A 22656-nucleotide genomic window follows, 5' to 3' on the forward strand; every position below is an offset into this window, starting at 1 on the left:
TGTGCTCATTGGCGATCAAATATTTGCTCTGTAAAATAAGTGGACAACCATAATCCCAGGAATTTCTTCAGTGTTGGAGAAGCGTGAGTGTTGGATGTAGCTCTTCTATTTTCTCAGCATTCACAAGAAGGGTGAAAACTGAACAAAAAGATCCAAAACTGTATAGAGGTGGATTTTATATCACCTCTGTTTTTTAGGGATGGTTGACCTGCAGGGGGGCTGTTGAAACGTTCTGCATAAGAGCTTTCTCAAGTGGGACCTGTAGATATAATGGGACCTACTATATAGGATGTTTGAGGTTATTACGGGACATGAAGCTTCCTTGGTGGCTCAGCGGTAAAGAATCCACCTGTCTCCATAGGAGACGGAAAGAGATTCGGGTTCAATCCTCGGGGTGGGGAAGATCCCCTGAAGGAGGAAATGGCAACCCACTCCAGTGTTCTTGCCTGGAAAATTCGATGGACAGAGGAGACGGGCAGGGTACAGTCCATGGGGTCACAAAGAGTCAGACATAACTGAGTGATGGAGTGCGCACAAACTCTCACAAGCGCACGTGCGTGCACACACACACACACACACAGGAGATGAAATACTCAACAGTGGCAGGCACAAAGTGCCCTAAAAATGTAATGACATGATAATATCAATAATAAATAGCCATCTTGTTCCATTTCTTGCTATGATAGTAAGCAGATAGATATACTAGTTTAAGGATAAAATATTCGGATGCCAACAGAGGCTGGCCAGGTAAAATAAACAGAGAAGGTCTGAGAAACTTGCAGCCTTTTTGACTCTCTTTTGTTTTCATACTGAGCAAAGCAAAATAGTTCTCTTCTGGAAGGAAAAAACCGGAGAAGGCAATGGCAACCCACTCCAGTGTTCTTGCCTAGAGAATCCCAAGGGCGGCGGAGCCTGGTGGGCTGCCATCTATGGGGTCGCACAGAGTCGGACACGACTGAAGCGACTTAGCATCAGCAGCAGCAGAAGGAAAAAACATCACAGGGTAGCCAAAAGATCGCTGATTTTTGGCCCCCAAGCCAAGCATGTAACAGGGAACAGACAAACTGGGGGCTTAAGTGAGGGTGGTCCCTGGTCACCCCAGCAAATTGGTCTGTAGGGAATTCCTGAAGGTGCCATTTCTGCTCATATTTGAAGAGAAGCAGAAATCTTGTATCATAGATGAAATTTAAATGTTGACAATAAACATGTATTTCAAAAAAAGAAAAAGTTACTGAGTGAACTGGATGCAATGTGCAAATGACTTTTCATTTTGGGCATTGCCTTCTGCAGCATTTCAAATACCAGATTCCTGGCATCTGCAGTACATGTCTTTAGAAAGCCTCAGGACAGTTTTGGAAATGCCTGTCGGGCGTTTAAGGGTGCTTTCTTGAATGGGTTTTCCTTGAAATTCAACTCAGCAAAGCCCTGGAGAAGACATGTGTTGATTTGTTTGTGTGCACATTCAGACCTGTCTTTTAACACCCTATATAGCCATAGTTAACACGGAGGACCTCAGCCAGTGTTTTCTACAGAAGGCTGGCAGATGACCTTTAAGAAGCTGAATTTAAGGAGGGGAGCACTGATTTGGAGGCGGCCCCTTGAAGCAGGGCTGCAGAGGGGTCCCTCTAAACAGCTCTTACGTCTGATGTGGAGTGAGACCCCCATGTGTCTGGTGTCTGCTCCATTGCCTTCCTGTATGGGGGCTCTGGGAGGCTGGGAGCCATGGGCTTTTATCAGCAATTCTCCCTTTGCTGTAAGCCTCATTGTTCGGTTTAATGTCCTTGATCAAAATCTCTGAATTCGTGAGGCCTGGGGACAAACACAAACTGCCTTAGAAATTAAAACTGGGATCATTTTGTCCGTCTTCCTGACAGTGCAGGCTCCTGTCTCCAGCAGGGTGATCCCAAGGGTCCCTTCCAGGTACTAGAAGGAGTGGAAGGGACTAGGAGACCATTTGCATGTGATTTGCATGCATTTACATAAGCCTGCAAGAGCCCTGTTAAGTATGAGCAGAGGTGATTTTCAAGAGCTGGATTCTTATTGCCTTTCCCTTGAAGATAGTCACCCCTAATGGTGCCTCCCCTTTTTTTGTAAATGTGTATAAGGAAGCAGGTCTTCGATGGTTGGAAGGAGAGCACAGCCAAAAAGGAATGAGTCCATTAGAAAAAAGCTCTTTATTCTTTCAGTTCCTTTAGAGCAAAACTAAGTAAATATTTATGGATCCAAACACACAGTTTTATATGTTGGGAATTCACTTCGGACAGCAGTCAGTCCCGCTCGCTTTACCATCAATTTTAATGAGGGAGGGTGGTTATAGAAACAATTAAGAGCAAGCAAAGAAAGAAAAAAGAGAAATCTAAGCGGTGTTAACTGCTTTGCAGAAAACAAAGCTGGGAATTGCATCAGGGAACAGCCTGAAGACTGGGGAAGGGAGAGACATTAGGCAGCCTGCCCTGGAGAAGACGTTGTTGTTCAGTTGCTCAATTGAGTCTGACTCTCTGCAACCCATGGACTGCAGCACGCCAGGCTTCCCTGTCCTTCGTTGTCTTTCAGAGTTTGCACAAACTCATCCATTGAGTCGGTGATGCCATCCAATCATTTCATCCTCTGTCACACCCTTCTCCTTTTGCCTTCAGTTTTTCCCAGCATCAGGGTCTTCTCCAATGAGTCGGCTCTTTGCATCAAGTAGCCAAAGTATTGGAGCTTCAGCTACATCATCAGTCCCTCCAATGAATATCCAGGGTTGATTTCCTTTAGAATTGACTGGTTTGATCTTGCAGTCCAAGGGACTCTCAAGAGTTCTACAGCACCACATTTTGAAGGCATCAGTTCTTCGGTGCTCAGCCTTCTTTATGGTCCAACTCTCACATGCGTACATGACTGCTGGAAAAACCATAGCTTTGACTAGAGGGAACTTTTTCGGCAAAGGGATATCTTTGCTTTTTAATATGCTGTCTGGGTTTGTCATAGCTGGTAAACTTTGAGTACTGGGCAGATTTGTCCAAGCAGAGCAAGCAGTGGGTACAATTCAGAATGCTCTAGAAGGATCTTTGGTTCTTTAGAAAAGATTTAATAGGCCAATATCACCATAGATTGGAGGGAGGGAAACAGTGGTACCATATAAAGGGACTGGAGTTAGATTATGTGGACTTGTTTGTTGCCATGTACTTAAGAAATAGAAATGTCTAGGCTAGCATGATGGCATTGGTAAGAGAGGGATGTAGAGAGAGTAGAAGTACCTTTTCAAAGTCTAACCTATAGGATTTTTTAATGGATGGTACAGGATATGTGAGGATTAAGGGAGCATCAAGGCATTATTGATCAAGAATTTTGTTTTGAGGAATGAAGCGGATGGAGATGCCATTTGCTGAAGGGGGGTGTCTTGGTGAGAAATCCACTTCAGAGGGAGGAGGGAAATGAGAAGTTAGGTTTCCATGCCTGAGGTGTGGTTCAGATGTGCCTTTGTTTCTCCTCCGGTGGGAGTAGAGTAGCTTTATATAAGAGTCAGGACCAGTGATGGGAAGAAGGGAAAACCCTCTTCTGATGTTTCCAGGGCTCCCTGAGCAGTATCATTGGATTTTGCTGCTCCCAGATCCTAGCTGGCTTCTTGTAGAGGAGACCTACTCAGTTATCGCTCTCAATTAATGCTTGTGACTGTAAGATGGCACGGATTTCCTGAGGAGGGAGAGTATTGTTTTGTTTCGTTTATGTTTATATTAATTGAAAGTTTTCTATAGGGAGATATAGTAAACTGGTAGATCATTGGTAGATAGATAATGCCATGAAGCTGTGTGCCTAAGAAGATGTCAGGTCAGCTTTGATAAGAGCTGATAAGTTGATTGATCAATCAAAAGACATAATAGAAATGATACAGATGGATGGATGAATGGATGGACGGACAGATAGATGATAGATAGATGCGTCCAGCATGAATGAAGTTGCAGCTCACCCTCCATCTCCTATTGCTGACGATCCTTCAGTTCTACCATCTCCCACCCCCTCTCCCTTCTCTTCTTGCATGTTCCTTTGATGCCAGCTCCTGGATGCCAGCCGTTATACTGCTATCCTTTTCAAGGTGTAAGATTAAAAATGTCTTCTTTATTTTTTGTTTTTATGTGTTATTTGTGTGCAAAGTATTATAAACCTATATAGCCAATTGTGTCAGTTGGGTATCTAAGCTAACTTTGTTGGACTTACAAACAAACTGGACATATGCACATGCTCTCAGAATGGAACTTGTTCATATGTAGGGGAGTTACTCTATCTGTCTTCCTCAGTGGCTACAGTCCATTGGGGTCACAAAGAGTCAGACATGATTGAGCACACACACACACACACACACGCTTCCTTAGTGGCTCAGTAGGTTGTGGCTACCTCTCAGCTGTTCTTATAGGTGCATCGCTTGTACCAGGCAATGGGATGGCACACCTCTCCCTTCCAGAAAAAGCTCTGAGAGTACTTGTCAGAAATACCTTCTCTCACATCACAACTCTCACCATTGCTTTTTCTCAGGAGCATTTAGTAAAGGACCTCTGGTGTTTAACCTTCAGCCCAAGGACACAGGGTTTCCCATACCTGTCCCCTGTCTTTCAGCAGTTCTATAATAGATGCTTTCACACACACACACACACACACACACACACACACACACACAAAACAGAAGAAACAGGAATTAATCACTAAACCCTAAAGTATGATCATTTTTTGAGCTGGTGGTTTAGTCACCAAGTCGTGTCTTGAGAACCCATGGACTATAACCTGCTAAGCTCCTCTGTCCATGGAATTTCCCTGGCAAGAATACTGGAGTGGGCTGCCATTTCCTTCTCCAGGGGATCTTCCCAACCCCGGGACTGAACCTATGTCACCTGCATTGCAGGTGGATTCTTTAGCACTGAGCCACCAGGGAAGCCCATAGATTGTTCCCTAAATAGTGTGCGGTGCTTGTGTAGTGCAGATAGCTTCCTGATTTGCAGATAATCTTGTTTGCTATTTTCTTAAGTAGAAGTTTCTAAAGGGCCAGGATTTATTTTACAGAAAATGCACCATGCAGAACATTTGGAAAATTACAAAATTCTGTTAATCCTATATACAGGTTATTTGAAAGTTCTCTTAGATATCATGCATTGACTAAGAATTTGTATGGTTCTTGAATTCTTCAAAATGTATTCCACACAATCTATAGTGAATGAATGTCATTTTATTTGGGTTTTAGAAAGCACTTTGGAATTCTATGGGGTCTCTGGGTCGCAATTAGGAATGACAATTATTAGAATATAGACGCTTGCTCCTTGGAAGAAAAGTTATGACCAACCTAGACAGCATATTAAAAAGCAGAGACATTACTTTGCCAACAAAGGTCCATCTACTCAAAGCTATGGTTTTTCCATAGTCATGTGTGGATGTGAGAGTTGGACTATAAAGAAAGCTGAGCGTGGAAAAATTGATGCTTTTGAATTGTGGTGTTGGAGAAGACTCTTGAGAGTCCCTTGGACTGCAAGGAGACCCAACCAGTCCATCCTAAAGGCAATCAGTCCTGGATGTTCATTGGAAGGACTGATGCTGAAGCTGAAACTCCAATCCTTTGGCCACCTGATGCGAAGAGCTGACTCATTAAAAAAGACCCTGATGCTGGGAAAGATTGAAGGCAGGAAGAGAAGGGGACAACAGAGGACGAGATGGTTGAATGGCATCCCTGACTCAATGGACGTGAGTTTGAGTAAACTCTGGGAGTTGGCAATGGACAGGGAGGCCTGGCGTGTTGCAGTCCATGGGGTCACAGAGAGTCAGACATGACTGAGCTACTGAACTGAACTGAAGAATGTTTCTAAAAGAATTCTGTTTTATGTGCGCTTCCAAATTTTTGCAAACTTAATACAAAGAGAGGTGATGGATTATCTAGCAGTGATACATGAAAGAAGAACAAAATACTTAAGTTATTATAGGGGCTTTAGAAAATATGGATATGGGGCAAAATCAATCACCATATCCTTTTCAAAAGGTTCATCTGTAGCTGGTCAGTAGTTTCTGTACTATTATGTAGGCAGAAAATCAAAGAAGGCCATAAATCCATAAAAAAAAAAAAAAACGCCAACCCATTTGACTTGTGGTTAACTTGCAATGATATGAGTTGTTGAATCAAATGTGATAACATTTTTGTGTATTTGTTTTAAGGCTGGAAATTGAATCCAGTTGTGGGTGCAGTGTACAGTCCTGAATTCTATGCAGGTAAAGAGTTTCTCTTTGCATGATATTTTCTTTGTCTTTCCTACATGTGCTTTGCCTGCCTATAAAGAGTGGGTTTCATCAAATAATCTGAACCAATAAATTCCTGTCCTCCCAAGTTCTGAATGATTTTTTTTAAGGCAAAACCAAAAGTGTTCAAAAAATCTTAAAAAAAAAAAATAAAGGGGAATCATGTAAGTTACATTGTGATATAAGCATGGGGCCACAGCCCCTTGTGATGTTTCACATAGATTTTGCCTCAAAAAAAGCATTGAGATTTTGTTCAAGAGCCTTTGAACAAATGTTCGGCTGTTCACACAGGTTTTCTTTCAATGTGCCTGAATGTGTTTTTGAGCCATACCTTTCCATTTGGAGTTGCATTTCTTTTTTTCCCCTTGGCAAAGCAGAGAATTGGATTAATTATCCCAATGATGTGGCAGTGAGTTGGAATTGCAAAGAGAATTATTTAGGAAACTAGGAAAGTTAAGTTCTCCTTCTTTCTCCATTAATCAATGTTCCGTAGTGGTTCCCTTTCTCTCTGCTTTGCCTTCAAGGGTCTATATCTTTTTCCTTGTCCCTTCCTTGCTGCCCACCAACGACCACTCAAATCCTCTGTCCCAGAAAACTTGGTCATCAAATTTGGGGAGAGAGTAACCTGGAAGCAACAGCAGCTGAGACTGGTTTTTTATTTTTTTGCTCGGCTTTGCCCGTTAAACTTCTACCAGTTATTTTTCCTGCTCATGAACAAAGCTGCATTGAACATCTGGGATGTTCAACCTAATCAACCTCAGTAGATTTGCCATGTAGAGGGTTGATAAGAAGTCTTGCTTCGATGTGGCCCTTGCTTTTTAATAAGGAGAAATCAACGACCCATTGGTCTATATCCACTCTTTTGTAATCTCTTGATGGTAAGCCACTCCCCTTGCTTTCTCTCTTCTGTGATGCTCTACATCGGTCATTTTCCTGAAAGTCAACACTGACCTTAGTGGATGACAAAGGAGTATAGGAAACTTTAATAGCTGCTCTAGCACAAAAACCAACTTGATTTTAAAAGATGGTAAATCTGGAAAGGCCCAACATGATAGCTGAGTTCCAGATTTTAGATAGACAGTGTTTGGAGTTGTTCTTCATGTGTGAATTTTATTACAAGCTTGGGCTACATCAAGGGACTCTAATAGTGAAGTAGTTGTGCTGACTCCTATGTGAGGGGGCGGGGAAGGACCTAGCTTTGAGACTTTCTATGATTATGTGGTGGGATCCTCTTCCCAAGAGGACATATCACAGAGTGAGAAACGTGGCTGTTACTCTCAGGCACCCTGGGATGGAACCCTGGTTTCTCTGCTTACCAGATGTGTGACTCTAGGCAAGTTGCTTAACCTCTCTGTGCCTCAGTGTCTTCATCTGTTCCGTGAGAGATGGTGGTAGTAACAAACTCACAAGTATTTATAAGAATTACATGGGTTGATATATGAAGAGTATTGGTGCATAACCGGCACCATATAAATGTTGGGGAAATACAGATCAATAAGTTAATGCCCCACCTCTCTGCCATAAGGGGAAAGTTAACTGAGAGCTGATTCTGCTGAATTCTGGGTGACCCACTAGACTAAAAGATTCTCTTCTCAATGTGAGAGACCAGTGCTTCAGGGCTTAGGGTATCCAATCCAGGGGGCACAGACATTGCTGGGGTTGCCCAATCCAAATCTCCAAAGAAATGAAATCTCCCAAAAGGGCAAGGAGGAAGTTGGAAAGCAGCTTCTGTGTATTTGCAGGTGGTGCCCGGTAAGATGGAGTTGCTAGAATAGAAAGGTGGCAGATTTTCTCTCTGTGTGTGTGCCAGTGTGCATGTCTTCCCCCCAAAAATAATGAGATCAAGAACAGGAAGCTTAACACTGTCCTATGAGGAGGTAGAGTATGAATGTGTGAGTTGAATCAGAGAGAAGACAGTACATTTTTTTAGCCCCATGCAATATAATTACTGTTCACCTTTGGCTCATGCAGCCAGGAAAACACCAAATTATCTCCCTTACAAGTGACTTCAAACCTCTTTGCATGTATATGAGTGTCTAAGAGGTTGTTAATTCAGAAGAAACCATCCAGAATGACTTACACATACAAGAATAGATGAATCTGTATAACTCTTAGAGCGTTAGAGCAACCATTGAAATGAGCCCTGGGCCCAGCCTCAAAAGTCAGGTCTCTGGACTCCAGGGAAAGAATCAGTTATTATAAGGGTTACTATTGACTGAGAATTTTTTGGTCAGGCCCTGTTTTAAGCACTTTACCTAAATGAATGTATTTGAATCCTCACAGCAGTTTCCCAAATGTGGAAACTAAAGTCCAAAGGGTTTGCATCACGGGATTAAGATTTCACAGCTGGTAAGAAGCCGGCTAGAGTTGAAGTTAAGAGCCTGTGTTCTTTGCAACCAGCTTATTCTGCTTTATTTTTTATGAATGTTAGAAGTCATCATTCTTACTGAGCATGCCTTCTAATAGGAGATCACATTACTACTCTGTCCAAATAAGGCAAATTAAAGAGAGAAATGAAATGATCATTTTGGATTATTCCAACCACCATGCATGCTGCTTATGCTCAGTCGCTCAGTCACATCCAGCTGTTTGCAAGCCCACGGATTGTAGCCCTCTAGGCTCTTCTGTCCATGGGATTCTCCAGGCAACAGTACTGGAGTGGGTTGCCATTTCCTCCTCCAGGGAATCCACCATCATATTTAGATGTATTAACTGGTTGTGTCAGGGGAAGTTTTCAGGAGCCTGGACAACTGGATAATTATTTCTATGGGCTGCTCCAATAAACTTGAATCTAAAAAAAAAGGTGGCGGCTGGAGACAGATAAGTAAATGTTACTTGAGGAATCTGAGTATTTGTGTTTGGTGTGGCCAGTACCTGGGCCGTCCTTCAGAACGAGAGGCTGTCTTTTTTTGCCCGTACGTTTGTCTGTGTAGGTAGACAGTGTGGGTGTGTGCTCAGCTGCTCAGTCGCTCAGTCGTGTCCGACTATTTGTGACCCCATAGACTGTAGCCCGCCAGGCTCCTCTGTCCATGGGATTCTCCAGTTAAGAAGACTGGAGTGGGTTGCCAGAGTTCATGATATTCAGAAATCTGGGAAAATGTTGCTGCAACCTCAACACTCCAGAACAATTCCTTTGAAATACTTGAAGACCCATAAACCCTGAGAATCCTGCTAGCTTCCATTTGAAATTTCAGGCACCTGTGTGTGTGGAATGCATATATGCAAAACAGAGCTGTAGAACTTATTCATTTCCATAACCAGGTATAATGCCTTATGTTATCCGTTTAAATATCCATGACTAAGAATCTAGGGGGCATTCGAAATTTCCCCAAGTATAAAAATAGTCAGGATTTATCTTGGAATTTTGAATGTGCCCCAGAGCTGAAATGAAGACCATGTCATTGATTTGCTGTGGGTATTTCATAGGTCAGCACTGTATCTACCTGAGATAGAGAACCAGCCTTATTTTATTAGTCATTTCTATATATAAGATTTTTGCATTAATGACAAAGATCACCATATCCCCATAGTATAATCATTGATTTTCTGAAGCTTATACAGAATTAACAACCCAGCCTCCAATTGTCTCCCAGAATGGGCAGGAAAAGTCCACATATTTTGTAAATTAAAATCAATATTTTCAATTTCTCCTTAAGGTAATTTTCCTAATTTAGTGGACTTTTCCCTAACATTTATTTTCTCTTTAATTATAAAATGGCAGGTTATTGATTTTCGTCTATACCCTCTTGACGCCCTGAGTGCATTTTTATTGCTAATGCAGGGTGGGGGTGGGGAGAACAGTTACACCTCTTAATGAGGATCTTTAATTACTAGCTGAACAGTATTAATTTGCTTTGATAAATTATGACACACACTCTCCCTCACACACACATTCCAGGGGAACCATTTAGAAACCTGTTATGAAAGGTCTTTCACTGGGAGTGGTTTTTCTGAACTCTCATCAAGTTATGCCTGTAAGGACTCTTTTAAATGCTTATCCAGTCCCAGTCTCCAGAAGCAGATATACCTAAATCAGCATATTCTATGAACATACATAAATCTCCTCCAAAGACAAGTGGATGTTTTCCTATAAAACTAAGCAGCAGCATTGATGATTTTTTTCTAAGCCTAATGATCTTCAGCCTCCTTGAGGCGTATTCTCATGACAAATGATTGATAAGTCAATAGAAAAAAAAAAAAAAAGCCCAGGTGAGTTTCAAAGACTCCAGTCAGCTTCTATGGGCATTCCATTTTAGAGTCAAAATAAAATTGAAGGTACTAAATAGAAGAAGAATATCTGCAAATGTCTGTTGCCAGTGTGTGCATGCTAAGTCATTTCAGTCGTGTCTGACTATATGAAACCCTAGGGATGTAGCCCCCAGAATTCTCTGTCCATGGGATTCTCCAGGCAAGAAGACTGGAGTGGGTTGCCATACCCTCCTCCAGGGGATCTACCTGACTCAGGGATCAAACCTGAGTCTCACGAATTGACAGGTAGGTTCTTTACCATTAGCACCACCTGAGAAGCCCACAATAGCATTTCTCAAGTTACTTAGTGTAATTAGAAACAGGATTTTTAAGAGGAGATCTCAACACTTTCCCTGTCATTGTGACAAGAGATTTGTTTAAAAAAATTATATCCTTAAGGGATAATCATGGTATCAAGCCAACAAAACTGTTGATGGAAAGCACTTTTAATCTTCACACATAAGTGAAACAAAATAAAAATAAATAACAGAAGGCTATACACAGTTGTCGACATGGTGCTGACAAATGGCAAATTCATCCATTTCTTAGTTGCTGGTAAGATGGCTACAGAGCTCACACACACTGTTTATCATATCTGCCAACTCATTTCTGTGATTAAATATTCCATCAGTGGGGCTATAAGGCAGCAGAGCTTAACAAGATTCATAAGATGCTCCACTTGAACATGCATAACTCACTTCCGTGGATGGGGAGCACCCCGCCTGCAGAGGAAAATTGGAACGGAGTTAAATTACTCCACAAGTCATGATCAATGGAGAAAGGAAAAGCTCTTCCAATGCAGTTCAGATCTAAGATAGGGTTAGGTTTTGATGATGGGAAACACACAAAATCAAAAGGAGAGAGATACAGAGCCAGTTAACTTGGAGACCTTGAAGACAATGATGAACAATAGTCTGGGTGGGGTGACGCTATTATCATTAGTGGATTTGGCGGTGGGGAGAGGGGGAAAGAAGGGGGTCCTGAGTGGATCTTTCTTCTGAAAATAAATATTTCTGGTTTTGTGGGGGTGTGAAACAGAATGACACATACTCCAAAAAGGGCATACATGGCTGCAAAGTCACATTTGAAAAGTGGCCAGGTCTTAAAACCAGGTTATCCTGGGGTTATAGGGAGGATCAGATACCATAATGAGTATAATAAAACTTCACAGACTATAAGGTAAGATAGAAATATAAGAGATTAGTGTGATCTCTGAAGTCGCCTGGATTGATTGTATCCACGTCAGCACAAAGCTGGCCACAGACCACGTGACTTGATACCAGGCTAGGTGATGGGAAAGAGGATTGGGATCAAATGAAGAGGATGGATGAGCACTGTGAGATTGCACATCTCAAAAGGGCAGCTGTATTTGACCTTGGATTACCTGAAGCAAGGTATTGGTTTTCTGTGAGCTCTTGGCCACTGTGAACCATGATTCATCTAAGAATTGGGTCAGAAGAAGGTTAGATGTAGGTCTCCCTGCCAGCTGCTCCTCTACCCCCACTTGAGTTTGCTGAGTCCATTACAACTAATAGAATGACCTTTAGCCACACTTTTGGATGGACTTCTTTCTAATTCCATTCCTGAAATTTGGATACAGTAGCTTCTGACAAAAGTAAGATTTGTCCAGAATCTGGGTTAGCCTGACATTTGTTGCTGTTGAAAAATTTGGTCACAGTCCTAGACTTTGGGTTGGGCTTGGGGTAATCTACCAAAAGCCTGGGTACCAAGCATGCCCCATCTGGGGTGATGGTCTTAGCATCCTGAAATAGTATGCGCTTAGTTGCTTGGTTATGTCCGACTCTTTGTGATCCCGTGGACAGTAACCTGCCAGGCTCCTTTGTCCATGGGATTCTCCAGGCAAGAATCCTGGAGTGGGTTGCTGTTCCCTTCTCCAGGGGATCTTCCCGACCCAGGGATTGAACTCGCATCTCCTGCATTGGCAGGCAGATTCTTTACTGCTGAGCCACCAGGGATGCCCCTCTACAGCTCTGCACTTCCTTGTAGCCACCCGGAGGACCAGCCCTGCCTGGCCTCAGAGCCATGGCGGTGAGGAGCTGCTCCACATGCACAGTGACCTTTGGCTCAGTGATATTTTGTATAATTTACACATCTGCCAGATTCCAGTGCAATGCACTCCAGTGAACTGGAACAGAAGAGTCCAGATTGAAGTCCCCAAGCAAAGGATTTTCAGCCTGGAAATGTTCCACTTCAAAGAGTTTATCTTGTACATCTGTTTACCTTTGCCTCCCCTTTCAGTTGCAATTCACTGTGCTTCTCCCCTCTGCACTCTGCATCTGTCTTATCAGATTTCATCCCAGCCCAGCCCACATTTGGCCTTAATTTTTATCTGCGTCCTTCCCTGTCCCACAGAGGGACTGCAGCTCAGCTTTGATGGAGCCCTGTGGGCGTTTTTGATCTTCAGATAGGATTAGAACTTGCTTATGTGCTGGAAACAGCATTTCCTAAATAAATGTGTCCCCATTCTATTGCATGGAAAGGCCATCAAGGCGAGCTACCCCCAAAGTGAGGAGTGTCAAGATGGTCCTTGTAGGAGATGCCCCACCTTTAGGCCATGGGAGGATGATGAGGTTCAGGTATGTGACTCTGGATAAATTTCACAGGGAAAGTTCTAGGCTGTCCTCATCAACATACTCAGCAATTTGAAACATCAGCAACATAAGACAACTTTGGGCACTTTCTCTGTGCCAAATTCTGCCTCTCCTCCCGTTCTTATAAAAATGTTATAGCCTTGTCTTCATTATAGAAATTATGAAACCAAGGTTTCACAGAGAGTTTCTCTCATTCATTTAAATCACAGAACTAGTATGTGAAGAATCTGTATATCGTATGAGCATAACCCTTTTCTGGGCTTCCCTGGTGGCTCAGACAGTTAAGAATTTGCCTATGATGCAGGAGACTTGGGTTCGATCCGTAGGTCGGGAAGATCCCCTGCAAAAATAAACACAAAGCTTATTCCCTGGGGAGGTTTTGTGTTTCTGTTTAGCATTGCACTTGGTAGCAATTACACAATACTGCACGAATCCATGGGGTCAGCTGGCTGTCACTCAGTTACATGATGTCCATCAAGGGAGGGCCACAGAGAGAGGCTGTGAGTAAATTCACACATACCACTGGCTTCCTTTAACTCATCCTTTATATCAGAGTAGCAGGATCGAGGACCTGGGAAGCATCAAGCACTGTGGTAGGCGCTGGGGTAGCAGTGATTCCCTCCAGAATTTGGCAGAGCAATAAAGGATTCAGGCAAATAAACTCAGGTATAATAAATAATGGGCTTCCCCAGTGGCTCAGTGGTAAATAATCTGCCTGCAGTGCACGAGACGCAGGAGACATGGGTTCAATCCCTGGGTCAGGAAGATCCCCTGGAGGAGGGCATGGCAACCCACTCCAATATTCTTGCCTGGAGAATCCCATGGACAAGGAGACTGGCAGGCTACAGTCCATAGGGTTGCAAAGAGTTGGGCATGACTGAAGCGAATGAGCAGGCGTGAACACACATAATAAATAATGGTACCTCCTGGAAGACTGGAAAATAGCCAGGCTCTCTGCCTTAAAAGGGGTGCCATAAATTAGTTGTGAAAGGATAAGTAAGTGTTTGCCAGGAAAGAAGGCAGAGAGAAAGGCATTTTACTGCTGAGTAAGAAGGAATTTGGTAGTGTACAAAGGAGTTTTTCAACCTTTATCTTCAGAATCCATTGAGAAAATTCTAAAAAGAAACAAAAATAATACAAATGCTTGATGTTCATCTGAGATGGGAATTACTGGGGCAAAATCAGGTTTCTCCAAAGGCTGCAAAGTATTGACTAAGATCAAAGAGGACCTTCTAGAGAAAAGTTGCAAAAGACTTGATAATACCATAATCTGGATTCTGGTTTATCTTCTGATGGTTGACAAAGGCTTCCCTGGTGGCTCAGACAGTAAAGAATCTGCCTGCAATGTAGGAGACCTGTGTTCGATCCCTGGGTGGGGAGGATCCCCTGGAGGAGGGCATGGCAACCCACTCCAGCCTTCTTGTCCGGAGAACCCCATGGACAGAGGAGCCTAGCGGGCTACAGTCCATGGAGTCACAAAGAGTCTGACACAACTGAGTGACTAACACACAGACAGACACACACCTATTGAAAGCTCTGATTAAAAAAAAATAAGAAGAAGAAGAACACTTAGTGATGAGTTAGTACCCAGATCTATATTCAAAACAAATAGGAGTCTAATCATGAGGAATATATGTGGATTAACCCTGAAAGACTGAAAGATGTAAGAACACATTGGTTAGAAAAATTAGGGTTAGGGTTAGAGTTAGGGTTAGACCCCAGGATAGCAAAATACTGTTCAATAACCAAAGCTGTTACACTGATAAAAAGTCTCCTAGTTTTAATCTAAAGACTTTTCTTAGGAAAGAAAGCAAATTACCAGAGATTTTAAAAAATTATATGGATTCATTTTTCTCTTTAAGTTTTAACTTGAGCTGCCATTCTGTCATAAACCATTTTGTTTCTAAGTTTTGTGTGTTTTTTTTTGCTTTCCACTTTTAGTGTTCTCTTCAAAATTTATGGTTCACTGTTATTAGCCCAGGCAATGAAGTTGTTGTGTAAATAGAGACATATTGGCCAAATATTGTTTAATATACTTTATGTTAATTATATGTATATACTTATTCTCTAAGCATAAAATGAAGTGGTCCCTTTTTCTTTTTAAAAAATGTAGTGTTGAAGAACCAACACGCAAATGGCAAAACCCTACTTAGACTAACTGCATTGATGACAGTTAATGCAATTGCAGAACTTCTATGGGACTGTTACAACCCATTACAGTCAAAATATTGGTTTATGAAAAATTAATAAAGCCAATGGAAAATGGAATCCAGCATCTGCATTAGCTATTAACACCAAAAGAATCAGCCAGAATTAATTATGCTGCATGATACATTCTAATGAGTTTTTCATTAAGCTGTATACCATTATGGAAACTAAACAAGGATTATTCAAAGAATAATGCCAACGGCTGTTATTTTTTTTTTTTTGAGAGATTAAATTAGTTAATGGGTTATACATTTAAATCTGATGCAAAGGTTAATCGATGTACACTCATAATTGTATTAAACTCAATATCATTTGAGAAACAAGAACACCCCAATATCACTGATATTTCCTCTGAAGAAAAATATGAGTTTATTTGTATGTTTCTAGTGTTTGTTTGATATATTGATACATGCGGTATTGTAAAGACTGAAACCTACTGTATTAGTTCTCTGTCATTTCAAAACCAATTTTCACCAGGTGAAATATTGTCCTTGCTGTCAGCTTCTGTGTGTGTGTGTGTGTGTGTGTGTAGTGTGACAGGCATATTTATATAAATGTATCTTACTACTCTTTGAAAGGGGCTTCCCAGGTGGTGCTAGTGGTAAAGGTGGGGGTGGGCATAGATGTGGGTTCAATCCCTGGGTCGGGAAGATCCCCTGGAGGAAGGCATGGCAACCCACTCCAGAATTCTTTCCTGGGAAATCCCATGGACAGAGGAGCCTGGTGGGCTACAGTCCTTTGGGTCACAAAGAGTCGGATACAACTGAGCAACTTAGCCTGCATGTGCTGTTTGAGAGATTCAAAGTTGAAGTATTTTTTATTCTCACCAAAAGAAAGAGGTCAGGATTTAAACCTAATCTGGGATAAGAAGGAAATTCAAGATGAATCTCTACAACCATCCCATGAGTACACCCAGTTCCTCCTAAAATCCAGTCCTGTAATAGGAAGTCAAGTATAAGAAGGGGGCACCAGGGAGAGCTTTTGGGTGTTTTGGACTCTTATAGCATCGTAGAGGTTCTTACCCCAGAAGATGAGAGGCAGAGAGAGAGAAAACCCATCTGACTCCTTTGCAGAGACGCCACTGTTTCCAGCCAAAGCACAATTTGTAATTTGTGTTTAACCCCAAGCAGAGATTGCACTCTAAAATATCTTCAGGAGCAGAGACTGCACCCTAAAATATCTTCAGGAGGAGGCTGTGAGATAGGTAAATGAAATGTGCAAATTGAAAGAGATACTAAGTGTTTTGCACTTACTTCCCACTCTTAAGATGTTTTCCATTAATTCTGTTACATTTAGCATTATGTTGTTGGTCAATCAAAACAGTATGTTTTTGTGGTTTAATCACTAAGTCATGTCAGATTCCTTGCGACCCCATGGACTGTAGCACACCAGGCTCCATTGTCCATGGAATTTCCCAGGCAAGGATACTGGAGTGGGCTGCCATATCCTTCTCCAGGGGATCTTCTCAACGAAGGGATGGAACCCATGTCTCTTGCATTGGCAGGCAGATTCTTTACCACTGAGCCACCAGGGAAGCCCCCAATCAAAATAGAATGGTAGTTACCAATTTGCTACTACTGTATTAAACAAACAAAACGAAGGGAACAAAATAAGTCCCCGATGGATCATATTTTGAGATTCCAAATAGTAGTGATTACTATTTCTGTTATTATTACTGAGATCATTTACTGATTAGCTACTATTTGCCAAACCCTTTCGTGTGATAATTTTAATCCTTACGACAGGACTCAATGAAATTGATAGTTTGTCCCTGTTTGGCAGATATGAAAACTGGAGGCTCAAGGTTATTAAATGATGAGGTCCAAAGAAACTGAGCAAAGCTAGAGATCAAAACTAAGCCTGAAAGTTTCCTAAAACCATGCTTTGCCAGCTACTCTATCTGAGCTTAAGGATTCACTATTTCTCCTCTGTTTCCTTCCTCCTTGTCTTGTTTCTATTTTGCCAGTGGGATTTTTTCTTATCTACAGAAGATACAACCTCCCCACAGACTTCCTTGGTTGGATTTAAAACCCTACCGCAGATTCTTCAAGTTGATCAGGAGCTTCTAGATGTAAATAACATCTTTAGCCTGGAAGAGTCAGATGTTTTCAGCCAGAAGATGACTGCAGAATCTTTAGACATAGTTTTGTTGAAATGAGTTTGGTGAATATTTATCAGGCCTTGCCTGGAAAATTGCATGGACAGAGGAGCCTGGTAGGCTACAGCCCATAGGGTTGCAAAGAGTCAGACACGAATGAATCGAGTTATACACATGCACACAGGCACGGGTTATTTATCATTCCAAGGTTAGAGAGGATATTTTATCAACTCTAAACCAAGTATCACTGTTGGTAAGTTTCATGAGAGAGTCTGAGCTTCAGAGTCATGCCAGGCTGGCTCAGATTTCGATTTTGTCTGATGTTTTTCTGCCTCTCAGCCTCAGATTCCTTGTGGGTTTAATAAGAAAAAAAAGTTCCAGTGCTTGTAGAACATACTTGGACCAGGAGCAGAAACTCAGTGTCATCTTATCAGTCTTATTAATACCAGCTGTATTTAAGATTGTTTATATAGTTCTTGGATTTCCCAGGTGACACAGTGATAAAGAACCTGCCTTCCAATGCAGGAGACTGGGGTTCGATCCCTGGGTCAGGAAGATCCCCTGTAGGAAGAAATGGCAACCCACTCCAGTATTCTTGCCTGGAGAATCCCATACACAGAGGAGCCTGGTGGTCTGCAGTCCATGGGGTTGCAGAGAATTAAACACGACTGAGCAGCTGAGCACACATGTACACCCTATAGTCGCTTCGTTACCATGTTACCATTGCTGGTAATCCTGGAATCCCCTGAGAGCTTGTAGAAATGCAGACTCTCAGGCCCCACCCCATGGGGTCTCAAAGAGTGGGACATGGTGGAGCAACTACTTTCTTTCATACCTACTAGATCAGAAAGTTCATTTAAAAAGTATCCTGGCCCAGCCCATTGATTCAGTGCATATTAGCCTTTGAGAAGCAAGGCTCTAAGATGGCCCTTATCTATATACTGATGCCTGTGATCCAGAAGGCCAAATGCCTTAGGCAATAAAGCTTATTTTCATTGTTTTTCTTGTATTTGAATTGTTATCCTTCCACAAATGCCTTATGGGACCATATTTCTCCTTGTTCCAGTCAAACAACAATGAATTATAAAGAAATTTGGGTGAAGAGTTAGAAAAAAAAGAACATGTCTTCAAACTCTTTGGGGGATATTCATTTTTAACAAAACAAAGAACATTTAAAAATTTTGGCAAATATTGATAAAATGATACCTTCTGAAATTTTTAGTGCCCACTTCCTGGGAAGGGGCTAAGGCTGTCCTGAAAGACAATTATTTGTAGTATTGTTCCAAAAAGAAAGTAGACCTTAGAACAAGGGTCCCTAAACATGTTCCATAAAGGTCCCGCAAGGCTCCTCTGTTCATGGAATTCTCCAGGCAAGAATAGTAGAGTAGGTAGCCATTCCCTTCTGCAGGGGATCTTCCTGACCCAGGGATCAAACCTGGGTCTGCTGCATTGCAGGTAGATTCTTTACCATCTGAGCCACCAGGGAAGCCCTACAGGGGTCCAGGTAGCAAATATTTTAGTCTTTGTGGGCCATATGTTCTCTGCTGCAATTACTTAGCTCTGTCATTGTGGCATAAAGCAGCCATAAATAAGATGCAAGTGAATGAGTATAGTTGTGTTCCAATAAAACTTTATTAATACTAAAATTTGAATTTTATATAATTTTTGCCTGTCACCAAATATTATTCTTCTACTGATTTTATTTTCCCCTCAGTCATAAACATGTAATCATTCTTAGCTCATGGCCATACAAAAAGGTGTAGGCCAGATTTGGCTAAAAATCTTCATCCTTAGCTCATGGCTAAGGTATGGCCAGATTTGGCTAAAAATCTGTAGCTTGCCTTCACCTAATTTAAAAGATTAGTTTTGAATCCCTGACCTGTTCACCTGAAACTATCACAACATTGCTAATCAGCTATGCCCCAAAACAAAATAAAAAGTTTTTTTAAAAAGATTAGCCTTAAGTCCATGGGTCCAGAAATCCCATTGGTTTATTTTGCATTTAGCACCACAGTAATTCTGTCTGTGTAACCTTGGGCAAAATGCTAAAACTCTCAATGTCTCAGTATCCCCATCTGTTAAATGGGTATAACAGTAGTACTTGTCTTATAGGGTAAATTAGGGGATAATCCAAAGGAAACATTGAGAGGGTTTGCCTGGCACATAGCAAATCTTCAATACGCAGTTTTTGGAACTGTTACTGTAACATATGAGGATCCAGTATATTTATTATCTTATTGAGTCAATTAAATATTTTCTGTAGAATCCTCTATTAGCCTAAATTTGGGAGGCAGGAGAATAAAGTGAAGCGAGTCATTACATTTTTTAAACAATAAAGAATCAGGGAGAAAATTGTACAGATATCTGATGTACTATCCTTTTTCTCTGCAATTTTGTCAAAATAAAAAGTGAAAAGAAAAAAGCGATGTGTTTCTAAATAGGAAAATCAAAACTTCTTAAATAAATTGGAATGAGGGATTATTTAGACTATAGGCAGATTCACTCCAGGGCTCCTTTAAATATGGAAATCCCTTGGCACAATTAAAACATGATTTGATTTATAAGAATTAAACATACATGCTGCATTTTCTGCAGCCTCTGTGCCTAAATGGAAATACCTCGGTACGTAAAACGCTCCCATAACCCTTCAGAGAAGCTCATCTTTCAGGCATATATAAAAGCTTTAGGTATTAGCTGTGAAAATATGCTTACATGGATTAGCTCAATGCTAGTCTATGTTCAAAAATGCATAACTATAAAAGCCAAAATCGTCCACAGCCCTTCGGGGCTTTGGATAAATTTGTCAATTGAAAGCAGTTACCTCCATTGGCAGGAACCACATGGCTATCTCCCCGGTCTCTAAAGAGAACAGAAGTTTGATGCTTATATGACCCTTCATAGGGAACCCTCACGATAGCTCATTATTGATCCTTAAGGCTAAGGTAGGGTTATTATGACAAAGTACCATTGACTGGGTATCATCTCTTCAAAAACAGACATTTATTTTCTCACAGTTCTGGGGGCTAGAAGTCTGAGATTTGGGAGTTGGCAGGATTTGACTTCTTCTGAGACCTCTCTCCCTGACTTGTAGATGGCCATCTTCTCCTGACTCGTGTCTTCCCTCGGTCCGCCCTCTGAGTCTGTGTCCTAATTCCTCTTTTTTGGGGACATAGGTTGTTGGAATTAAGTCCATTTTACCTTAATCACCTCTTTAAAGATGCTTTCTCCTGAGTTACTAGGTGTAGGACCTCAGTGTATGAATTTTGAGAGACCACCACTCAGTCCGTTACAGTAGAGCAAAGAGTGTGTGTGTCTTTTTTCTGGATGAGAAACCAAGGGTGACCTCTCTAGGACTGTGTAATTGATGACTGCATGCCTTCTTCCACAGCCAGCCTCCGCAGAACTTAACAGGACTAGCTCAAACTAGAAGTGAGGTACACTTTGATGTTGAAATGCTCCCAAGCAAAGACAAAATTGGTCAACGGACCATAGGGTCGGGATGAAAAGTAAATCAATTCTGCCTCTGCCCACAGAAGTATTCAGACCAAAGATATGTAACCATTTTCATTTTTCTTCTAAATATATGGAGATGACCCAGGGCCTGGTTTACTCTGAGCTCATCTGCAGAGCCTTGCATTGCTCTGCTGGGCTGCTGATTGTTGTCCAGTCACTAAGTCATGTCTGACTCTTTGTAACCCCATGGACTATAGTCCACCAGGCTCCTCTGTCCATGAGATTCTGGACAAGAATACTGAAGCGGGTTGCCATTTCCTTCTCCAGGGGATCTTCCTGACCCAGTGATTGAACCCATGTCTCCTGCTTGGCAGGCAAGTTCTTTACCACCTGCCAGATGGAGACAAATAGATCCAGTTTCTAGGAGGAGGAGAAGTGAGTGGGAAGGGAAGGGAGTTACCTCAGGGGAGGGAAACTTCCAGGGAGAAGGACCAGCCTGTGTGATGACCTGGAGGTGTGAAACTGTGCCCTTGTTCCAGTTGGCTTGTGTCCAATTTCATCACCTAAGGGTTGGCAGCAGAGAGAGAAAAAAAAAAAATGTAGACACTTTCTCCTTCCTGTCTGCTAGGAGACACTCCCGCTAGGCTGCTTCTTGCCCTTCCAAGGGCCAGAAATGGTCCTCTGCACAGTGGGGAATCTCCAGGTGAGAAGCAGAATTGAGCTACCCCATCTGAGGTCTGGATCCTGGCTCACCGGCCCCTGCGGGAGATGCCAAATCCTGCCTGAGAGTGGCCCTGGGGATGTACTTCTTGCCAGACTTTGGGATGCTGGTGGTTGTAGCACTCTGAGTATAAAGTGACAGGCTTTGCCAAAGGCTCCAGTGATCCCAAGATCATGGTCGGTCACATGGAGCCCGGTCCCTGCCAGTTGCTGATAGAGTCATCAACATTGCAGGAAACAGATGAGCAGGCCGCCCAGGTTCCACTTAAACTGGATGAGTCAACCTTCACAGAACCAGAAAAGAGGAGGAGACAAGTGAGACCTGTAGGCATGCAAATCCCCAGCTATCAACAAGGGACAGAAAGGTTGGCTGGGAAAAGCACTGTTTTTATCAAAGAAAACAGAAATGAGGAAGTCTTTAAAAAATTATCATTTAATCACATTCTTGAGTCCCTCTGAGAGCCAGGTACTTTGGTGGGCATGGCAATCCACTCCAGTATTCTTGCCTGGAGAATCCCATGGACAGAGGAGCCTGGCGGGCTGCAGTCCACAGGGTCGCAAAGAGTTGGACACAACTGAAGTGACTTAACATGCACGCACGGGGATAAAAGGATGAGTATGATTTGGCTCTGATCCAGGGGGATTATCTGTAGCTGAGGACAATATGTAAATAAAAAGCTGTAATTCAGCATATCAAAGGATCTACTAGGGAGATTTTGAAGTGTGATAGAAGCATAGAAGATGGAGTAATTAATTAACCCCTGGGGACTGGGAAGAGAAGCGACTTTTAAACAATGAAGAAGGGTCGAGGTGGACGGCCTTTCTTTTTTTTTTTTTTTCAATTGAACCACATGTAATTGCTAATGTTCAACCATCTTTGACATAAGAAAAGTCAATTTCATATGGTTTAACCTAAATCCCCTGGAGGAGGAAATGACAACCACTCCAGTATTCTTGCCTGGGAAATCCCACGGACAGAGGAGCCTGGCAGCTTACAGTCCACAGGGTCTCAGAGAGTTGGACACGACTTATCCACTAAACAACAACAAGAAGGGCAGGAATAGA

The 22656-nt window shown here is 42.1% G+C and overlaps 1 protein-coding gene across 19 annotated transcripts in view; it reads left to right on the plus strand.

The window, feature by feature from the left end:
- The window catches only part of RBFOX1 (RNA binding fox-1 homolog 1), a 2433924-nt gene that overhangs the window by 2313551 nt on the left and 97717 nt on the right, over positions 1-22656 (plus strand). For all 19 annotated transcript variants that reach the window (XM_024984898.2, XM_059881313.1, XM_059881315.1 and 16 more), the window contains one exon: positions 6172-6225. In XM_024984898.2, coding sequence (XP_024840666.1) covers positions 6172-6225 — 54 coding nt within the window. The remainder of the gene's footprint in view (positions 1-6171; positions 6226-22656) is intronic.

This window comes from Bos taurus, chromosome 25 (assembly GCF_002263795.3).
Source record: "Bos taurus isolate L1 Dominette 01449 registration number 42190680 breed Hereford chromosome 25, ARS-UCD2.0, whole genome shotgun sequence".
NCBI classification, from domain to species: Eukaryota; Metazoa; Chordata; class Mammalia; order Artiodactyla; family Bovidae; genus Bos; species Bos taurus.